The 14,216-nt window shown below is 42.5% G+C and overlaps 1 protein-coding gene across 27 annotated transcripts in view; it reads right to left on the bottom strand.

The window, feature by feature from the left end:
* The window catches only part of LOC119965489 (protocadherin-10-like), a 631,779-nt gene that overhangs the window by 60,043 nt on the left and 557,520 nt on the right, over positions 1-14,216 (bottom strand). For 26 of the 27 annotated variants that reach the window (XM_038796310.1, XM_038796332.1, XM_038796312.1 and 23 more), the window contains exon 2: positions 2,344-2,402. In XM_038796310.1, coding sequence (XP_038652238.1) covers positions 2,344-2,402 — 59 coding nt within the window. Of the gene's footprint in view, positions 1-2,343; positions 2,403-11,019; positions 13,132-14,216 lie in introns of those variants that run through there. The other variant, XM_038796336.1, reaches the window with a different exon arrangement.

The raw sequence follows: 14,216 nt of genomic DNA, 5'->3' as shown, positions 1-14,216 counted from the left end.
TTAACAGGGGGCTTGACAGATGGAGGAGTTTAAGAGGTGGGATGCACTGACGCTCTCCCTAGCGGGTAGGGTCCAGTCAGTCAAAATGACGGTGCTCCTGTGTTTTTTGTTCTTGTTCCATTGCCTCCCTATCCTGATTCCTAAGGATTTTTTCAGGCGGGTCAATAGGAGCGTTATGGGGTTTGTGTGGGCGGAGAAGACATCGAGGGTGGGAAGGGTGTTCCTGGGGTTGGGCGGGGATCGGGGGGGTTGGCGCTGCCTAACCTCTGTGTGTACTACTGGGCCACCAATGTGGTGATGATACGTCGGTGGGTAATGGAGGGGGAGGGGGCGGCATGGAAGAGATTGGAGGTGGCATCCTGTGTGGGCACGTGTCTGGAGGCGCTGGTGACGGCGCCGCTACCGCTTTCCCCAACAAAGTATACTACGAGCCCGGTGGTGGCGGCTACCCTCAAAATTTGGGGGCAATGGAGGCGGCATAGGGGCGAGGTGAGGGCTTCAGTGTGGTCCCCGATATGGGGAAACCACTGGTGTGTCCCAGGTTGAATGGACGGAGGGTTTCTAAGCTGGCACAGGGCAGGTATTAGGCGGCTGGGCGACCTATTTGTAGATGGGAAGTTTGCGACCCTGGGGGAGTTGGAGGGGAGGTTTGGCCTCCCCCCCGGGGAACACCTTCAGATACATGCAGGTAAGGGCGTTTGTCAGGCGGCAGGTGGCAGAGTTTCCACTGTTGCCGTCAAGAGGGGTTCAGGACAGGGTGGTCTTGGGGATGTAGGTTGGAGAGGGGAGGATCTCGGCAACCTATCAAGTGATGCAGGAGGGGGAGGAGGCCTCGGTGGAAGAGCTGAAAGGTAAGTGGGAGGAGGAGCTAGGAGAGGAGATCGATGAGGGGACGTGGGCGGATGCCCTGGGGAGGGTGAATTCCTCCTCCTCTTGCGCAAGGCTCAGCTTAATTCAATTTAAGGTGCTGCATAGGGCATACATGACCGGGGCAAGGCTGAGCCGGTTCTTTGGGAGAGAGGACAGGTGTGTCAGGTGTTCAGGGAGCCCAGCAAACCATACCCACATGTTCTGGGCGTGCGCTGCGCTGGAGGGTTTTTGGAGGGGCATCGCGAAGACGCTGTCAAGAGTGGTTGAGTTCTTATCTCTTTCTCTTCTTGTTGGTAAAAATTTGTGAAAACTTGAATAAAAATTATTTTAAAAAACAGGGGGCTTGAGTTTAAGAGCCGCGGAGTTATGCTGCAACTATATATGACCCTGGTGAGACCACATTTTGAATATTGTGTGCAGTTCTGGTCACTTCATTATAGGAAGGATGTGGAAGCATTGGAAAGGGTGCAAAGGAGATTTACCAAGATGCTGCCTGGTTTGCAGGATAGGTCTTATGGGGAAAGGTTGAGGGAGCTAGGGCTTTTCTCTTTGGAGCAGAGGAGGATGAGAGGCGACTTAATAGAGGTTTATAAGATGAGGGGGATAGATAGAATGGACGTTCAGAGACTATTTCCTCGGGTGGATGCAGCTGTTACAAGGGGACATAACTATAAGATTCAGGCTGGGAGATATAGGAGGGATGACTGAGGTAGGTTCTTTACTCAGAGAGTGGTTAGGGTGTGGAATGGATTGCCTGCTGTGATAGTGGAGTCAGAAACTTTGGGAACTTTCAAGTGGTTATTGGATAGGCAATTTGAGCACACCAGAATGACAGGGAGTGGGATAGCTTTATCTTGGTTTCTGACAATGCTCGGCACAACATCGAGGGCCGAAGGGCCTGTTCTGTGCTACACTGTTCTATGTTCTATGTCCTATGTCTATCACAATTAAATCGCCCTCAGCTACCTTTTTTAAAAAACAATATTTGTTTCACAATTTCCAAAATATTTCCACTCCCTCGTACATTATTTCATGTGAAATTCTAGAAAGCAAGTGTCCACAAACAATTTAGCTACCAGAAAAGTAAAACTCAAGTTCATAGAATCATAGAATTTACAGTGCAGAATGAGGCCATTCAGCCCATCGAGTCTGCACGGCCCTTATTTATATAGTGTTATTGATGCAGTCCATTTCCTTCAACTTTGCTAGGTCAAAACCCTGGAACTCCCTCCCAAACTGCACTGTGGTTGTACCTACACCACATGGACTGCAGCGGTTCAAGAATGCAGCTCACCTCCACATTCTCAAGGGCAATTAGGGATGGGCAATAAATGCTGGCCCAGCCAGTGACACCTCTATCCCGTGGAAGGATATATTTTTGAAAATTTGTCAATGCCTGTACAATATCTACAACCATGAAGATTGAATCCAATGCATACAAAGCAAATTCCAGAAAAAGAAATTAAGAAATACCTGTTTAGTTCAGCTCTGTGAGTCTGCGCAAAATGCCAGTCAGCATTTGGTTGTTTCACCTAAAAAGAAAATATTATAACAGGTTAGCACGCAAGATATTCTACCTAAGTTTTAAATTTTGTCTCCCACTTTGACCCCACAAAGAAAGCTGCATCTAAAGATGCAGAATGCACAAACGACTGTTATTTCTGATCAAAGTACTTCCTGAATGCTTATATGAAAATAAATTTGGAAAATACTCCTCCTAAAATATAGATATAAATGTACAGAAGTTATAGCATAGAAAGAGGCTATTTAGACCAATCTACTCATTGCAGTATTTGCCTTCTCTGTGAAAAACGAGTTCAAATCCCATTTACTCCCTCTGTTCCCATGTCACTACAACCCATTTTCCCTTCTTCCCCAATCCAGCTTGCTCTTGAACATTGGGCTGGGTTTTCCTGACTCTATGGTAGCAAAAGTGGGGCAGGAGGGTAGGACGGTGGGGTGCATGGAAACCAGTGGTGAACCCTGTTCATTTCTGATGTAGTTGTGGCCTCTGATCATTGCCAAGTGCATGCATGTAGCCACCCATTTCATAGAATCCTAGTATCCTGTAAATCAGAATTTACAGTGCAGAAGGAAGCCATTTGAAATGAAATGAAATGAAAATCACTTATTGTCACGAGTAGGCTTCAAATTAAGTTACTGTGAAAAGCCACATTCCGCGCCTGTTCTGGGAGGCTGTTACGGGAATCGAACCGTGCTGCTGGCCTGCTTGGTCTGCTTTCAAAGCCAGCAATTTAGCCCAGTGTGCTAAACAGCCCCTTAGTGTGCTAAACAGCCCCTTTGGCCCATCGAGTCTGCACCGACCATTGGAAAGAGCACCCTACTGAAGCCCACACGTCCATAGCACTCCTTTATCCCAGTAACTCAAACTAACCTTTTTTTGGGACACTAAGGGGCAATTTAGCATGTCCAATCCACCTAACCTGCACATCTTTGGACTATGGGAGGAAACCAGACACCGGGACAAATTGCAAACTCTACAGAGACAGTCACCCAAGGTCGGAATTGAACCTGGGACCATACAGCTGAGAAGCAGCAGTGCTAACCACTGTGCCACCGTGCCGCCTCTATAATTTAAGTAGTTCAGGTGGGAATTATTGACAAGGATTTATAGCTGTTGGTCCTGCAATTGTGCCAGCTGCCTTGTGAACTTGTTTGACCTCCTTAGTCGGACATCGAGGGAGGAGAGAGCCAATTAGGAGATGGCCTCCCAAAAGATAGCTCACCGGCCTGGTTGCTGGCAGGTGTAGAGTTGGGAGATGTATTTGGGGACCTGCAACCCACAGTAAAATATTACCTATTGGCATAGGTTCTACCTCAATCAATAACCCTGAAAATCAGTCCCACATTCTCATATCTTCTTGTGGAAATAATGTTATCCTGGTCACTGTTCAACATCTTTTACCTTAAACCAATGACTTGAAATTATTCCTAACCCCATAACCAATGCTACTGAATTCTAACTACTCTGTCCTGTTCTTTCAGAATTCTAAAAGCTTCCGTTGTGTTGCCCATAATCAGCATTTACCAGTAAAGAGCCTACATTTTTCAAGCCTTTTTTGTAATGTCTCTTAACTGCCAGAGTCTGGGTCATGTATTTTGTAGCCTTTCCAAAGTCCCAGGATTCTCATTGTGATGTGGATTCACAGAGTACTCTGAAGGCTAAGTCAAATTTTACATAGCCTCATCACTACTTCTTAGCTAATACCTCGAAAAAATCATATTTTTCTTCAACAAAGAGGTCTTAATTTCGTGAATACTATCTATTTACTGTATTTTGATCAGAGTAAATTATATTGGAATAACATCATTAACAGGGCATCATAATTGCTATGCTCACTCAAAAACTGAGTTTCACCAAACAATGGGACTTAAGAGCAAATCAGAGAGCTCCAAAATGCCATATTGCTGATTATGGTCAGTTACTGTGCAGAACCATTTTTAAACTTCAAAATGTTGTGAAAATTAAGCAGGAGAGTATCCAGATAAGGATCAGCATTTGCAGCGGTTGAGGAATACATTGACCTAAACCTTGTGTACTCTAATTGCAGAGGATAATAATATATTAGAGTTGTTTCACAGCAGACAATTTTTCAAATGTACCATGAATATTGCTGTCGAAGAAGACAAAATGGACTAAATGCAAGTGGAATTATTCAGAACAATGTAATGTTGACAGTGCAGTACTTTAACAGATTATTGGCACTGCTATTGTGGTAAAAGATGCATCTTTAAAATTTATACTAGCTACGACCAGAAACAACTAAAATAACCAAGTCGATAACAATTCTGTAAAAAATGTTTGTTCATTGCTAGCACAAAGTGACCAGGAGTTGGCGAGCAGCCAGAAATGCCCCAGTTTATGGCAAACTACAAACCTCTGAGTAAACATGGGGAGCTTCCAGCATTAGGTGGGAAGAGACCAACAACTGATTCATCATCGCACACCGGAATGTACCAGACATTACCTCGTTCAACTGTCTGCTTTGAATGTCATACTACTGAAGGTCATTCTTATATTCTAGTCTGAGATCTATAGCTTTGGCTTTAAACCACCAGATTTGGTGTCACTGCAAGCATGCTGTGTATGCATATCTAAATGGTGCACTGACTCCCCTCATGTTTTATGTAGGTATGAAACCAAAACTGTGTTTCCTACAATGTTTAACTGTGATCATATATCAATTTTGAAAGTCTGATTTAACAGGGAATTCTTCCAGGGACTCTCACATTGGCTCTGTCAAGTGTCAAGCCCGTCACAGACACAGGACTCAGACAATGCAGCAGCAGTGCACAATTTTCCAACAGTTGTTACATAGAAATGCAGTAAGGCTATTTCAGGAAGTGTTGCCAATGTCCCTACCTAAACACGATTTAGGAACTTCACATTAGAGTTATTCTGTATATTTTATCCAAATATAAAAAAGGAAAAGTAAGTTGTATGATTGATCTTTAAATAATAAAATTACGTTGTCCAGGTTGGACCTAGTATATCACATCAAGGAAATAAAACTCAGCATCACTCAAGCAGTATGAAATAAAAGCACATTCTAAATGTTAAAACTATTTTCACATCATGTGACGCCTAATATTGAGTTGAAAATGTTAAATTTGTGATTTACTGGTGTACTTTGGACCCTTCAACATACCTGTTGCTTAGGAATAGTTCCTTGCAGCATATCATCTGAGGTTTTTCTTTAATCACCAACCCCATTTCCAATGATTTAGCTCATATATCATTCCAGTACTCAGTGCATTTATTCAATGCATGCTTGAGAACCCATTCCTTTACACGTTATTCAGTTAATTGGAAAACCTTTTTTTTGACATCACATCATTCTGCAGAATGGTGAGAGAACAAAAAAAAAGATGCAACTTTCCATTTTTTGTAAATGAATGACAAAGTTTCAAATGAATTCTATGAAATTGAATAATTAATCTGATGATCTGAGTTCCGGTCCTACCCTTTCAAATCTCCTCAAATCTTTAATGCGGTTTCTTCTTATAAATTATTTTAGTTTCTGGTGATATACATTTTACATATATTTAGCATGATTTTGGTTTTACTTTAAACCATATGGTACAACTGAGCTGTGACTAGCAATGAGTTTTTTAAAGAAATATTTTATTAAAGATTTTTCACAGATAACACACGCGATCTTAAATTCATTACAGCCCAGAAAATAGCTGGTACATTTGTTGGGCTAATAAAACAAATAAAACCCAAAAGCCACATTTAATTACACTTATAGACCCCCAGTCCCACAATTATACCCTAACTCACCTCCCCTAAAAGATAATGGTAATTAATTCCTTGAAGTATGAGATAAATGGCCTCAGATAGAACCCCTCGATCAACCACCTAACTTTGTACTTGCCCTTAATCCAATTCTTGACAGTGCATAATGAGTAACGCCCATGAATTGTACAACCCCTCCATCCTTCCCCTCAGTTCAAATTTGACCTTCTCAAGAGTCAAGAATTGCTCTTCTCCTAGCTATCGGCAAGGCAAAGGCAAGAGACTACAGCTTCACATCGGTCTGCAGCTTTGGCGAGTCCGATACATCAAAAATGGTCACCAGCGGACAAGGCTCCAATCAATCTTAGAACCACTGACATGGTGCTAAAGAAGGAGACACAAAAGCTTACAATTCTTGGACATGACCAGAACATGTGGGTGTGATTAGCGGGTCCACAAGAGCACCTCTCACACCTATCCTCTACTTCCGCAAAAAATCCACTCATCCTAGTTTTAGTCAGGACCACCCTGTGTGTCACCATGAGTTGGATCAGGGTGAACTGTGCGTAGGAGGAGTTGGAACCGAGCCTACAAGGGCCTCATTCCACATGTCCTCGCCTGGAATGGGTCCCAACTCCTCCACCCATTTCACCCTCACCCGTTCCTGCGGCGCAGGTTACACTGAAATGATCCACTCATAAATATTTGAGATGCCCCACCCTCCAGACCTCACCAACAATAATATTTTTCCCAGCATGGAGGATTGTGGTGCTGAAGTAAAAGTAAGACAACCTCTACAAACAAAGTTGCGCAATTGAAAATATCAGAACAGGTGTGCCCCTGATAATTGAAATTTTGCCGAAAACTCCACCTGGCTGGCAAACTGTCCCTCCATCAGCGGGTCCCTAAAGCATTCTAGCTCCTTCCCATACCTTAGAACCCGCAGTGAATCACAATGATAATGTGTAGTCCAGCCAAAAAGATCCCAGTTATACAGGGGAAATAGTGCATAGTTTGCACATGAAAAAAAAAATTGAATGTTTTCTGTGGTTACTGTTTAATATTGAGGCAGATTCAGTAACAATGTCTTTGTTCCCATATTATTTTTTAAAAGTATCAGCAACGTTTATCAACAGATTGCATGAACACTTTTTAAACTACCTTCTGGCTGGATTATTTAGTGTGTACTCAAAGTAGTGTTGGACAGCTTCCTCTCAGAATCAGGTATGACTTTTAAATTATCCTGCCTCTTTGCTTTGATGGAACACAGGCCATATCACTGCAGCTTAACGCATTACTGGGAGTGCCTCTACATGGGGTAGTCTCATTACTTTAGCTTCACATTAACTTCTATATGACTGTTCATATGGCCTGAAAAGTAATAAAACTTAATGTTTTATGATTCACTTGGCCAAATGGACAGGCAGCTCTCTCTGAACATTAAACTTTAACCAGTGAGAAAAACTTCATTCATGTCTGCAAGCACCTTTTCCACTTTCCCTGGACCTAAGACCTGGAAATATAACTTAGGTCCTCTGGATCCTTCACATAGGTATTGGGTTTAGAAAGATACCCACAACATAGGAACAATCTTTCTCGAATCAGAAGAGCTTACTTTCAGCTAACATATATCCTTTAACAGCTAAAACCTGCACAGATGAAGTGACTACAACATGAATTTCAATATAGTAGCAAAAACTATTTTCTGGGTGAAGGAAAACAGCTCAGAAGTTATGGTGGGACACTGCTGATCAACAAATCTCAGCTTTCAAAAATTAACAAATCTCCGAACATGGAGCAAACTTGCTGTGAAACTTTAATTGGAATGTTTGAGCTTGCAATTGAACAATTTAATGGCTGTTACTTATATCGCTTTTGCTATTTTACTGTTATTCATTCACCCATTTTATTAAATATATTCAAAAATAGCTGAGTTGAACTCAGCTAAATTAGATATTTAACTTAAATTTCCAATGTATGGAAAATCAAACAAAAAAAAGTAAAGAAAACCTCTAAAGCCAATTCACCAAAAACAAAACTCCCAAGAAGTATATCTGAACGCATGCAATAGAATAAGTCAATTCATTGTGGAATTGAGAAGATGCCAATTTTTGGCATCAAAAAACAATTATCAAATCTTATGTGTATCAATGCCTAGGTGTTCATATTGCTGCTAAGGATGAGAGTCCAGCATTCTGGACTTCATGCTGTACTTGTCTATATACATAATGTTTTTCATAACCAAAAGAAAGAAGTGGGTAGATGTTACCATTGTACGATTTTGCCAAGATACACAAATATGTGGAAGGCCCTCCATTACATAGATCTACAGAGTAGAGCAGCAGAACATATATTCTGCTGGAAACATCATGAAGCATATGTATGCTGGCATTATTTTGCAGCAGACAAGGAATATATAACATGCTATTTAAAATGTACCACATTTCCATTCGCACCTGAAATCTGCAGCGGGCTGATTAAATTAGAGAAAGCAATCCATTTTTCTTGATATTGTGGAGAATATTCTAATGGAAACGAATCCACAGCCCAAAATCTATTTGACGATCAGTATATTAACAAGTTCAATTTCAAGAGAGTTTCATAGAAATCATTTTGTTGGGTTTGCCAGAATCTCAGTCAGTTGTATTTACAGTTGGAACGGTGTTTAGTTATCCATTTCGGACACTGTTCATGTAAATGAGCTCCCGGTGCAGTAGAGTAGCAAACTCAGCAGCTTCAGCGGCACTTCACATCTTCGAAAACAGGAATAAGTTTTCATCTACATCCACTCCTTCAGTTGAGTGAACTCATCAGGGTATTTCAAGGTTGGTCTAGAATAGAGTTTCTGCTTCTGAAGGGCCTCCTATCTTTTGATGTCGAAACAGTTCTCCAAACATTTTACCAAATGGCATTTATTGGTGTCAGAGGTGAGCAATCAATGCTGAGCTGCCTGTTGTCTAACATTTGCAACAATACTGTATTTAAGTGTCCAAACCAAGCTATCCTGACTCAACCCTTCTAGAACATCTTATATTTGCAAAGAATTGGATTCCAAAATAGGGACAGAGATAGCCCCCATATTTCTCTAAACTTATATGAGGTTATTTCTTGGTGAATGAAATGAGACCTACAGAGACTGTAAACTGTGAGGCATTGGTCAAAAATAACCGAAGCATTGAAGTCCAAATGTACCATTAATCTGCAGAAGAATTAAAGCCTACTCAAAAAAGCATCCACCACATTCTAGGGGAATTCTAGTGAAAGGCCTTTAATCCAAAAAGTTAACTCTGCCTTTCTCTTCAGCATTTTCTGATTTCAATTTGCAGTATCCACAGTATTTGCTTTTGACTTTCTAACCGTGATGTATCCATGCTACCACTCCACGATTCCACTCAAACCAAGTACTTTGCATTTTGTTGCTTATTATCCCGCTCTCATATGCTTTTATTTCAAGACCGTCACTTACAAATATCTTTAATCCAGCCATTAATATTCATCCTATTAAACTTGATTATACTACAAAGGTGTGTTTGTTTTCTCATACCCTATTCTCAAAAAGAAACACAATATCCTGGTCTGATTTGTTATTTGAACAATCGTACTCGCTCAATCAATTTTAACCTTTAAATTGAAATTATAGATCATAGATCATAGAACAGTACAGCACAGAACAGGCCCTTCGGCCCACAATGTTGTGCCGAACAATGATCACCCTACTCAAACCCACGTATCCACCCTATACCCATAACCCAACAACCCCCCCCCCCCCAAACCTTTACTTTTTAGGACACTACGGGCAATTTAGCATAGCCAATCCACCTAACCCGCACATCTTTGGACTGTGGGAGGAAACCGGAGCACCCGGAGGAAACCCACGCACACACGGGGAGGACGTGCAGACTCCGCACAGACAGTGACCCAGCCGTGAATCGAACCTGGGACCCTGGAGCTGTGAAGCATTTATGCTAACCACCATGCTACCGTGTTGCCCTAAAGTTTTGACATTATTTAACACTCTGGGGTGGAGTAAGAAGCTACAGTGCCAAGGTTCCTCCAATGCTTCAAAACCATTCCTGTGATTGAAGTACAAATTGTTTTGTTAAGCACCCAGAATATTGAAATAGTTCAGCATATATGGATAACCCAGATCACAATGCCTGCCGCAGCCCCGTATTCATATTGTTTTCTATTATATGAATCTAACATGGGCAACACTAACACCAGCGCTGTCTCAATTTCGCCCAGCTGGTAACCGATTTGGACAATTTAAATTTTACAAAATAATGTGCACTTGGAGGACAGCCAATAGAAAACATCGCCTGAGGGGGGCGCTATTTATCTATTCTGCACACCAATAGATAGACTGTTGACAGTGAGTCAGAGGACATTCACAAATCAAATGGCAGCTATTGAGAATCAGCAGGATCCTGCACGATGTACCTCACCTCATTGAATACATTGGTTCTATTATTTACAACGTTTGAAGCCTGAACATATCTTTTGGCCACATTAATGCGGTTTTTCGTCACTATTGGACTTTCAGTCTGGGGAAATGCGTGGCCACTTGTATCTTTATCCAATGTAGAACGTACCTCGTAGCAAAAGTTCGGAGGCAGTGGATCTCGGCCAAAAACTTCAACATAATTCGGGGGGATCTGAAGGTTTACACTGGCCTTCTGTACTCCGTTAAGGGAATGAGCTGACCCCACACAGCAGCAGTATGTATCCAGAGAACAGCGGCGACGGTTCAAAACGTTCCTACTTCTGTGGACCTGAACAGCCAGGATAACCAAAACCACCAGAAAAATGGACGAGATTGCTCCTAAAGCTATGACTAAGTACAGGCTCATAGCTGAAGGGAAGCCGAGATCATTTGTTAGATTACTCACTTCAGAAGGAATTTCGGCATCACTATCCACCAGTGATAAGATGATGCTAATTGATGCAGTTAGCGGTGGGACCCCATCATCTTTTGCCAGGATAACCAGGCGCTGTCTAACTGAATCCGTGTCCACAATGCGACGGATGGTCCAGACCTCTCCTGTGTCTGGGGAAACAGTGAACAGACCAGGGTCAGTGGCCTGGGCCAGTTGATAAGAAAGCCTTGCATTTGGGCCTGAATCAGCGTCAATAGCTGACACCTTGGTCACCAAGTAACCCGGCTCCGCTGATCTCGATACTGTCTCCATCGATGTGGACCCATACTCTGGTCTTGGGGTTATGATGACTGGGGCGTTATCATTCTGATCCAGAATGACCACATCCACTGAAACCTCACTGCTGAGCTGTGGAATCCCAGCGTCCACTGCTTGCACTTGGATTCGAAACTTCTTCAATTCTTCGTAGTCAAAAGACCGCTGGGCAGATATTAATCCACTTTCTGAATCGATAGAGACATAATTAGTTACTGGGACATCGCTGACTCGAGTCTTGAGAATGGAATAGGACAATCTAGAGTTCTGATTTAAATCTGCATCAAAGGCTGGCACCGAGGAGATAGAACTCCCAATGACATTATTCTCTGTCACATAGGCTGTGTATGAAGTCTGTGAGAAATGTGGAGGGCTGTCATTTATATCTGCGATCTGCAGCTCAATGGTTTTGTTCGAAGTCAACACTGGCGACCCTGCATCTCTGCAGCTAATGGTGATGTCATATCGAGAGACCACTTCTCGATCTAGTAAATCTTTGGTGACCAATCGGTAGTAATTTTTAAACGTTGAATCCAATTTGAAAGGAAGGCTATCTGAGATGTGACAGCGAATGTTTCCATTCTCTCCTACATCTGCATCAGTGACACTGATTAAAGCTACCACAGTGCCGGGCTGGACATCTTCAGGAACTGCACTGGACAAAGAGGTGAATGTTACTTCCGGAGCATTATCATTCACATCAATGATCTCCACCAGTACATCACAATGCACAGGCACAGATACCGGGCCTCTATCCACCGCTAGCACATTAATCTCCAACTGCTTTGCTATTTCGAAATCAAGATGTCCTTTAACCCTGATCTCTCCCGTTCTGGGGTCCACACTGAACATTTCCCGCACTTTAGCAGAAGCGTGGCTGCCAAAGGAATAAACCACTTCTCCATTGGGACCTTCATCAAGGTCGGTAGCGTTCACTCTGATCACCAACGTTCCTATGGGCACATTTTCTAACAAACTGACTCTGTAAAGGGGCTGGCTAAACGTGGGGATGTTGTCGTTGGCATCCAGTGCATGGATGGTAATCTGCGCCGTGCCAGACCTCTCTGGGATACCTCCGTCGGTGGCAGTGAGCAGTAACTGCACTGTGGGTTGCTGCTCTCTGTCAAGGGGCTTCTCCATCACCAGAACTGGGAGTTTACCGTCTTCACTGCGAGACTGTACATCCAGCTTAAAATATTGGTTCGGAGCTAACTGATAGGTTTGCAAGGAGTTGGTGCCGACATCCGGATCGGACGCGGACTCCAAAGGGAAGCGAAATCCAGGCACGACTAACTCGGATATTTCCAAACGGAATTGTTCCTTTGGGAAATGGGGAGCGTTGTCGTTTATATCCAGAATCTCCACCTCGACATGATAGACATTCAGCGGCTCCTCAATGACAGCCTCCAGAGTCAAAGTGCAGCCCAGGATTGATCCGCACAATCGTTCCCGGTCAATGTTTTCCTTCACTAGCAAAATCCCCTTGTCTAAATTTACTTCGAAATGTTGCTTCCGAGGACCCGAAACGATGCGAAAATTTCGGGTCGAGAGCTGCTTTACATCTAAACCCAAATCGGCGGCGATATTCCCAACAAAAGCGCCCAGCTGCAGCTCTTCAGGAATCGAATAGCGAATCTGTCCAGAAACCACATCCCAGGAGGAGGACACTAAACACAGTAGTTGCCATTTTAGCAGCCAATATATTTGATAAAATCCCATTTCCAAAACAAAGCATTTCAATTCCTCCGGCACGTCACAGCGCTACCCAAATTATGCATTGGAATAAAATGATTACGTATCATTTTTCAAAACATAAAGGAAATAACTACATTGTACCAGAATACCGGTGGTTGTGACAAATCTCCGAGATAATTTCTGATAAATCCTCTTAATCCTTCTAAAATCACTGTTAGTTGGACATACAAATAATGTCACACAGCTCGCTATCCAATTTCACATTGTATCTGATCTTATGTGATGGCGGGCAGGAAGGGAAGGGGGCAGTCGGGATCTCCAGTCACCATTCAGCTCCTGATTGGGGAATGGAGCCACATCCGTCTTTAGCCAATCACGATAGGCTGCATTTCTTAAAGCCAGCAGCCTTAGATGTTGAACATTTCAAGCTGTGCAATGAAAAATGTAACCAGCATCGCTGATCCATTACGTCAGAGATGTAATATTCCGCGGAAATAATTTCAAGAGGAGCCTCAGGAAGGGTTAGGGTTTGGAACTTAATGAATTACGTTTACGTCAGCAAGGAAGCAATCTTATAGAAATTCCTTGCAAATCATCTGTAGCCACGCATGCAAATTAGCCATCTACAGTCATTTGAACCAGAATCCTTAATTGAACTGTTTCAACTCTAAGCTTAATATGAAAGTTCTAGTTGACTCATTCCTGTATGCATTTTTGATACTTTTTTTGACTTCTGAATCATACATAAGAGATGTAAAAACAGAAAATTCGAAAAATATTCAGCAAGTCAAGCAGAATATGTGTAGAGAGAAACAAAATTAACATTTTAGAATGATGACCTCCCATCAGAATTGTGGAAAGTTGGAAAAGCAACAGGTTTTGAGAAAGGGGTGGGTGGACAAGGACAAAAAAAATTTGTGATCGGGTGAAAGACATGAAGTTTGAATGACAAATGTGTAAGTTTTCCAGGGTGCAAGCTAATGGTGATGGGGAAAGAAAAGAACAAAAAAAGATCCTGGAGCAGGTGCTGCTGCTGACTGAAGGCAGAAGCAAGAGAAAAAACCAACAAACAAAGAAAAGGAAAGGAAATGAAATAGGAAAGGCCATGGGTTAAATTGGTGAACTGAATGTTCATCGCCTCATTGAAAGATGAGGTGCTGTTGCTCAATCTTACTCCACTGAGTCAATGCAGCAGGCTA

The sequence above is a fragment of the Scyliorhinus canicula genome, chromosome 4 (assembly GCF_902713615.1).
Source record: "Scyliorhinus canicula chromosome 4, sScyCan1.1, whole genome shotgun sequence".
In the NCBI taxonomy this organism is placed as follows: Eukaryota; Metazoa; Chordata; class Chondrichthyes; order Carcharhiniformes; family Scyliorhinidae; genus Scyliorhinus; species Scyliorhinus canicula.
The sequence above is the reverse complement of the archived record's forward strand: the minus strand, read 5'-3'. Positions and strand labels throughout refer to the sequence as shown.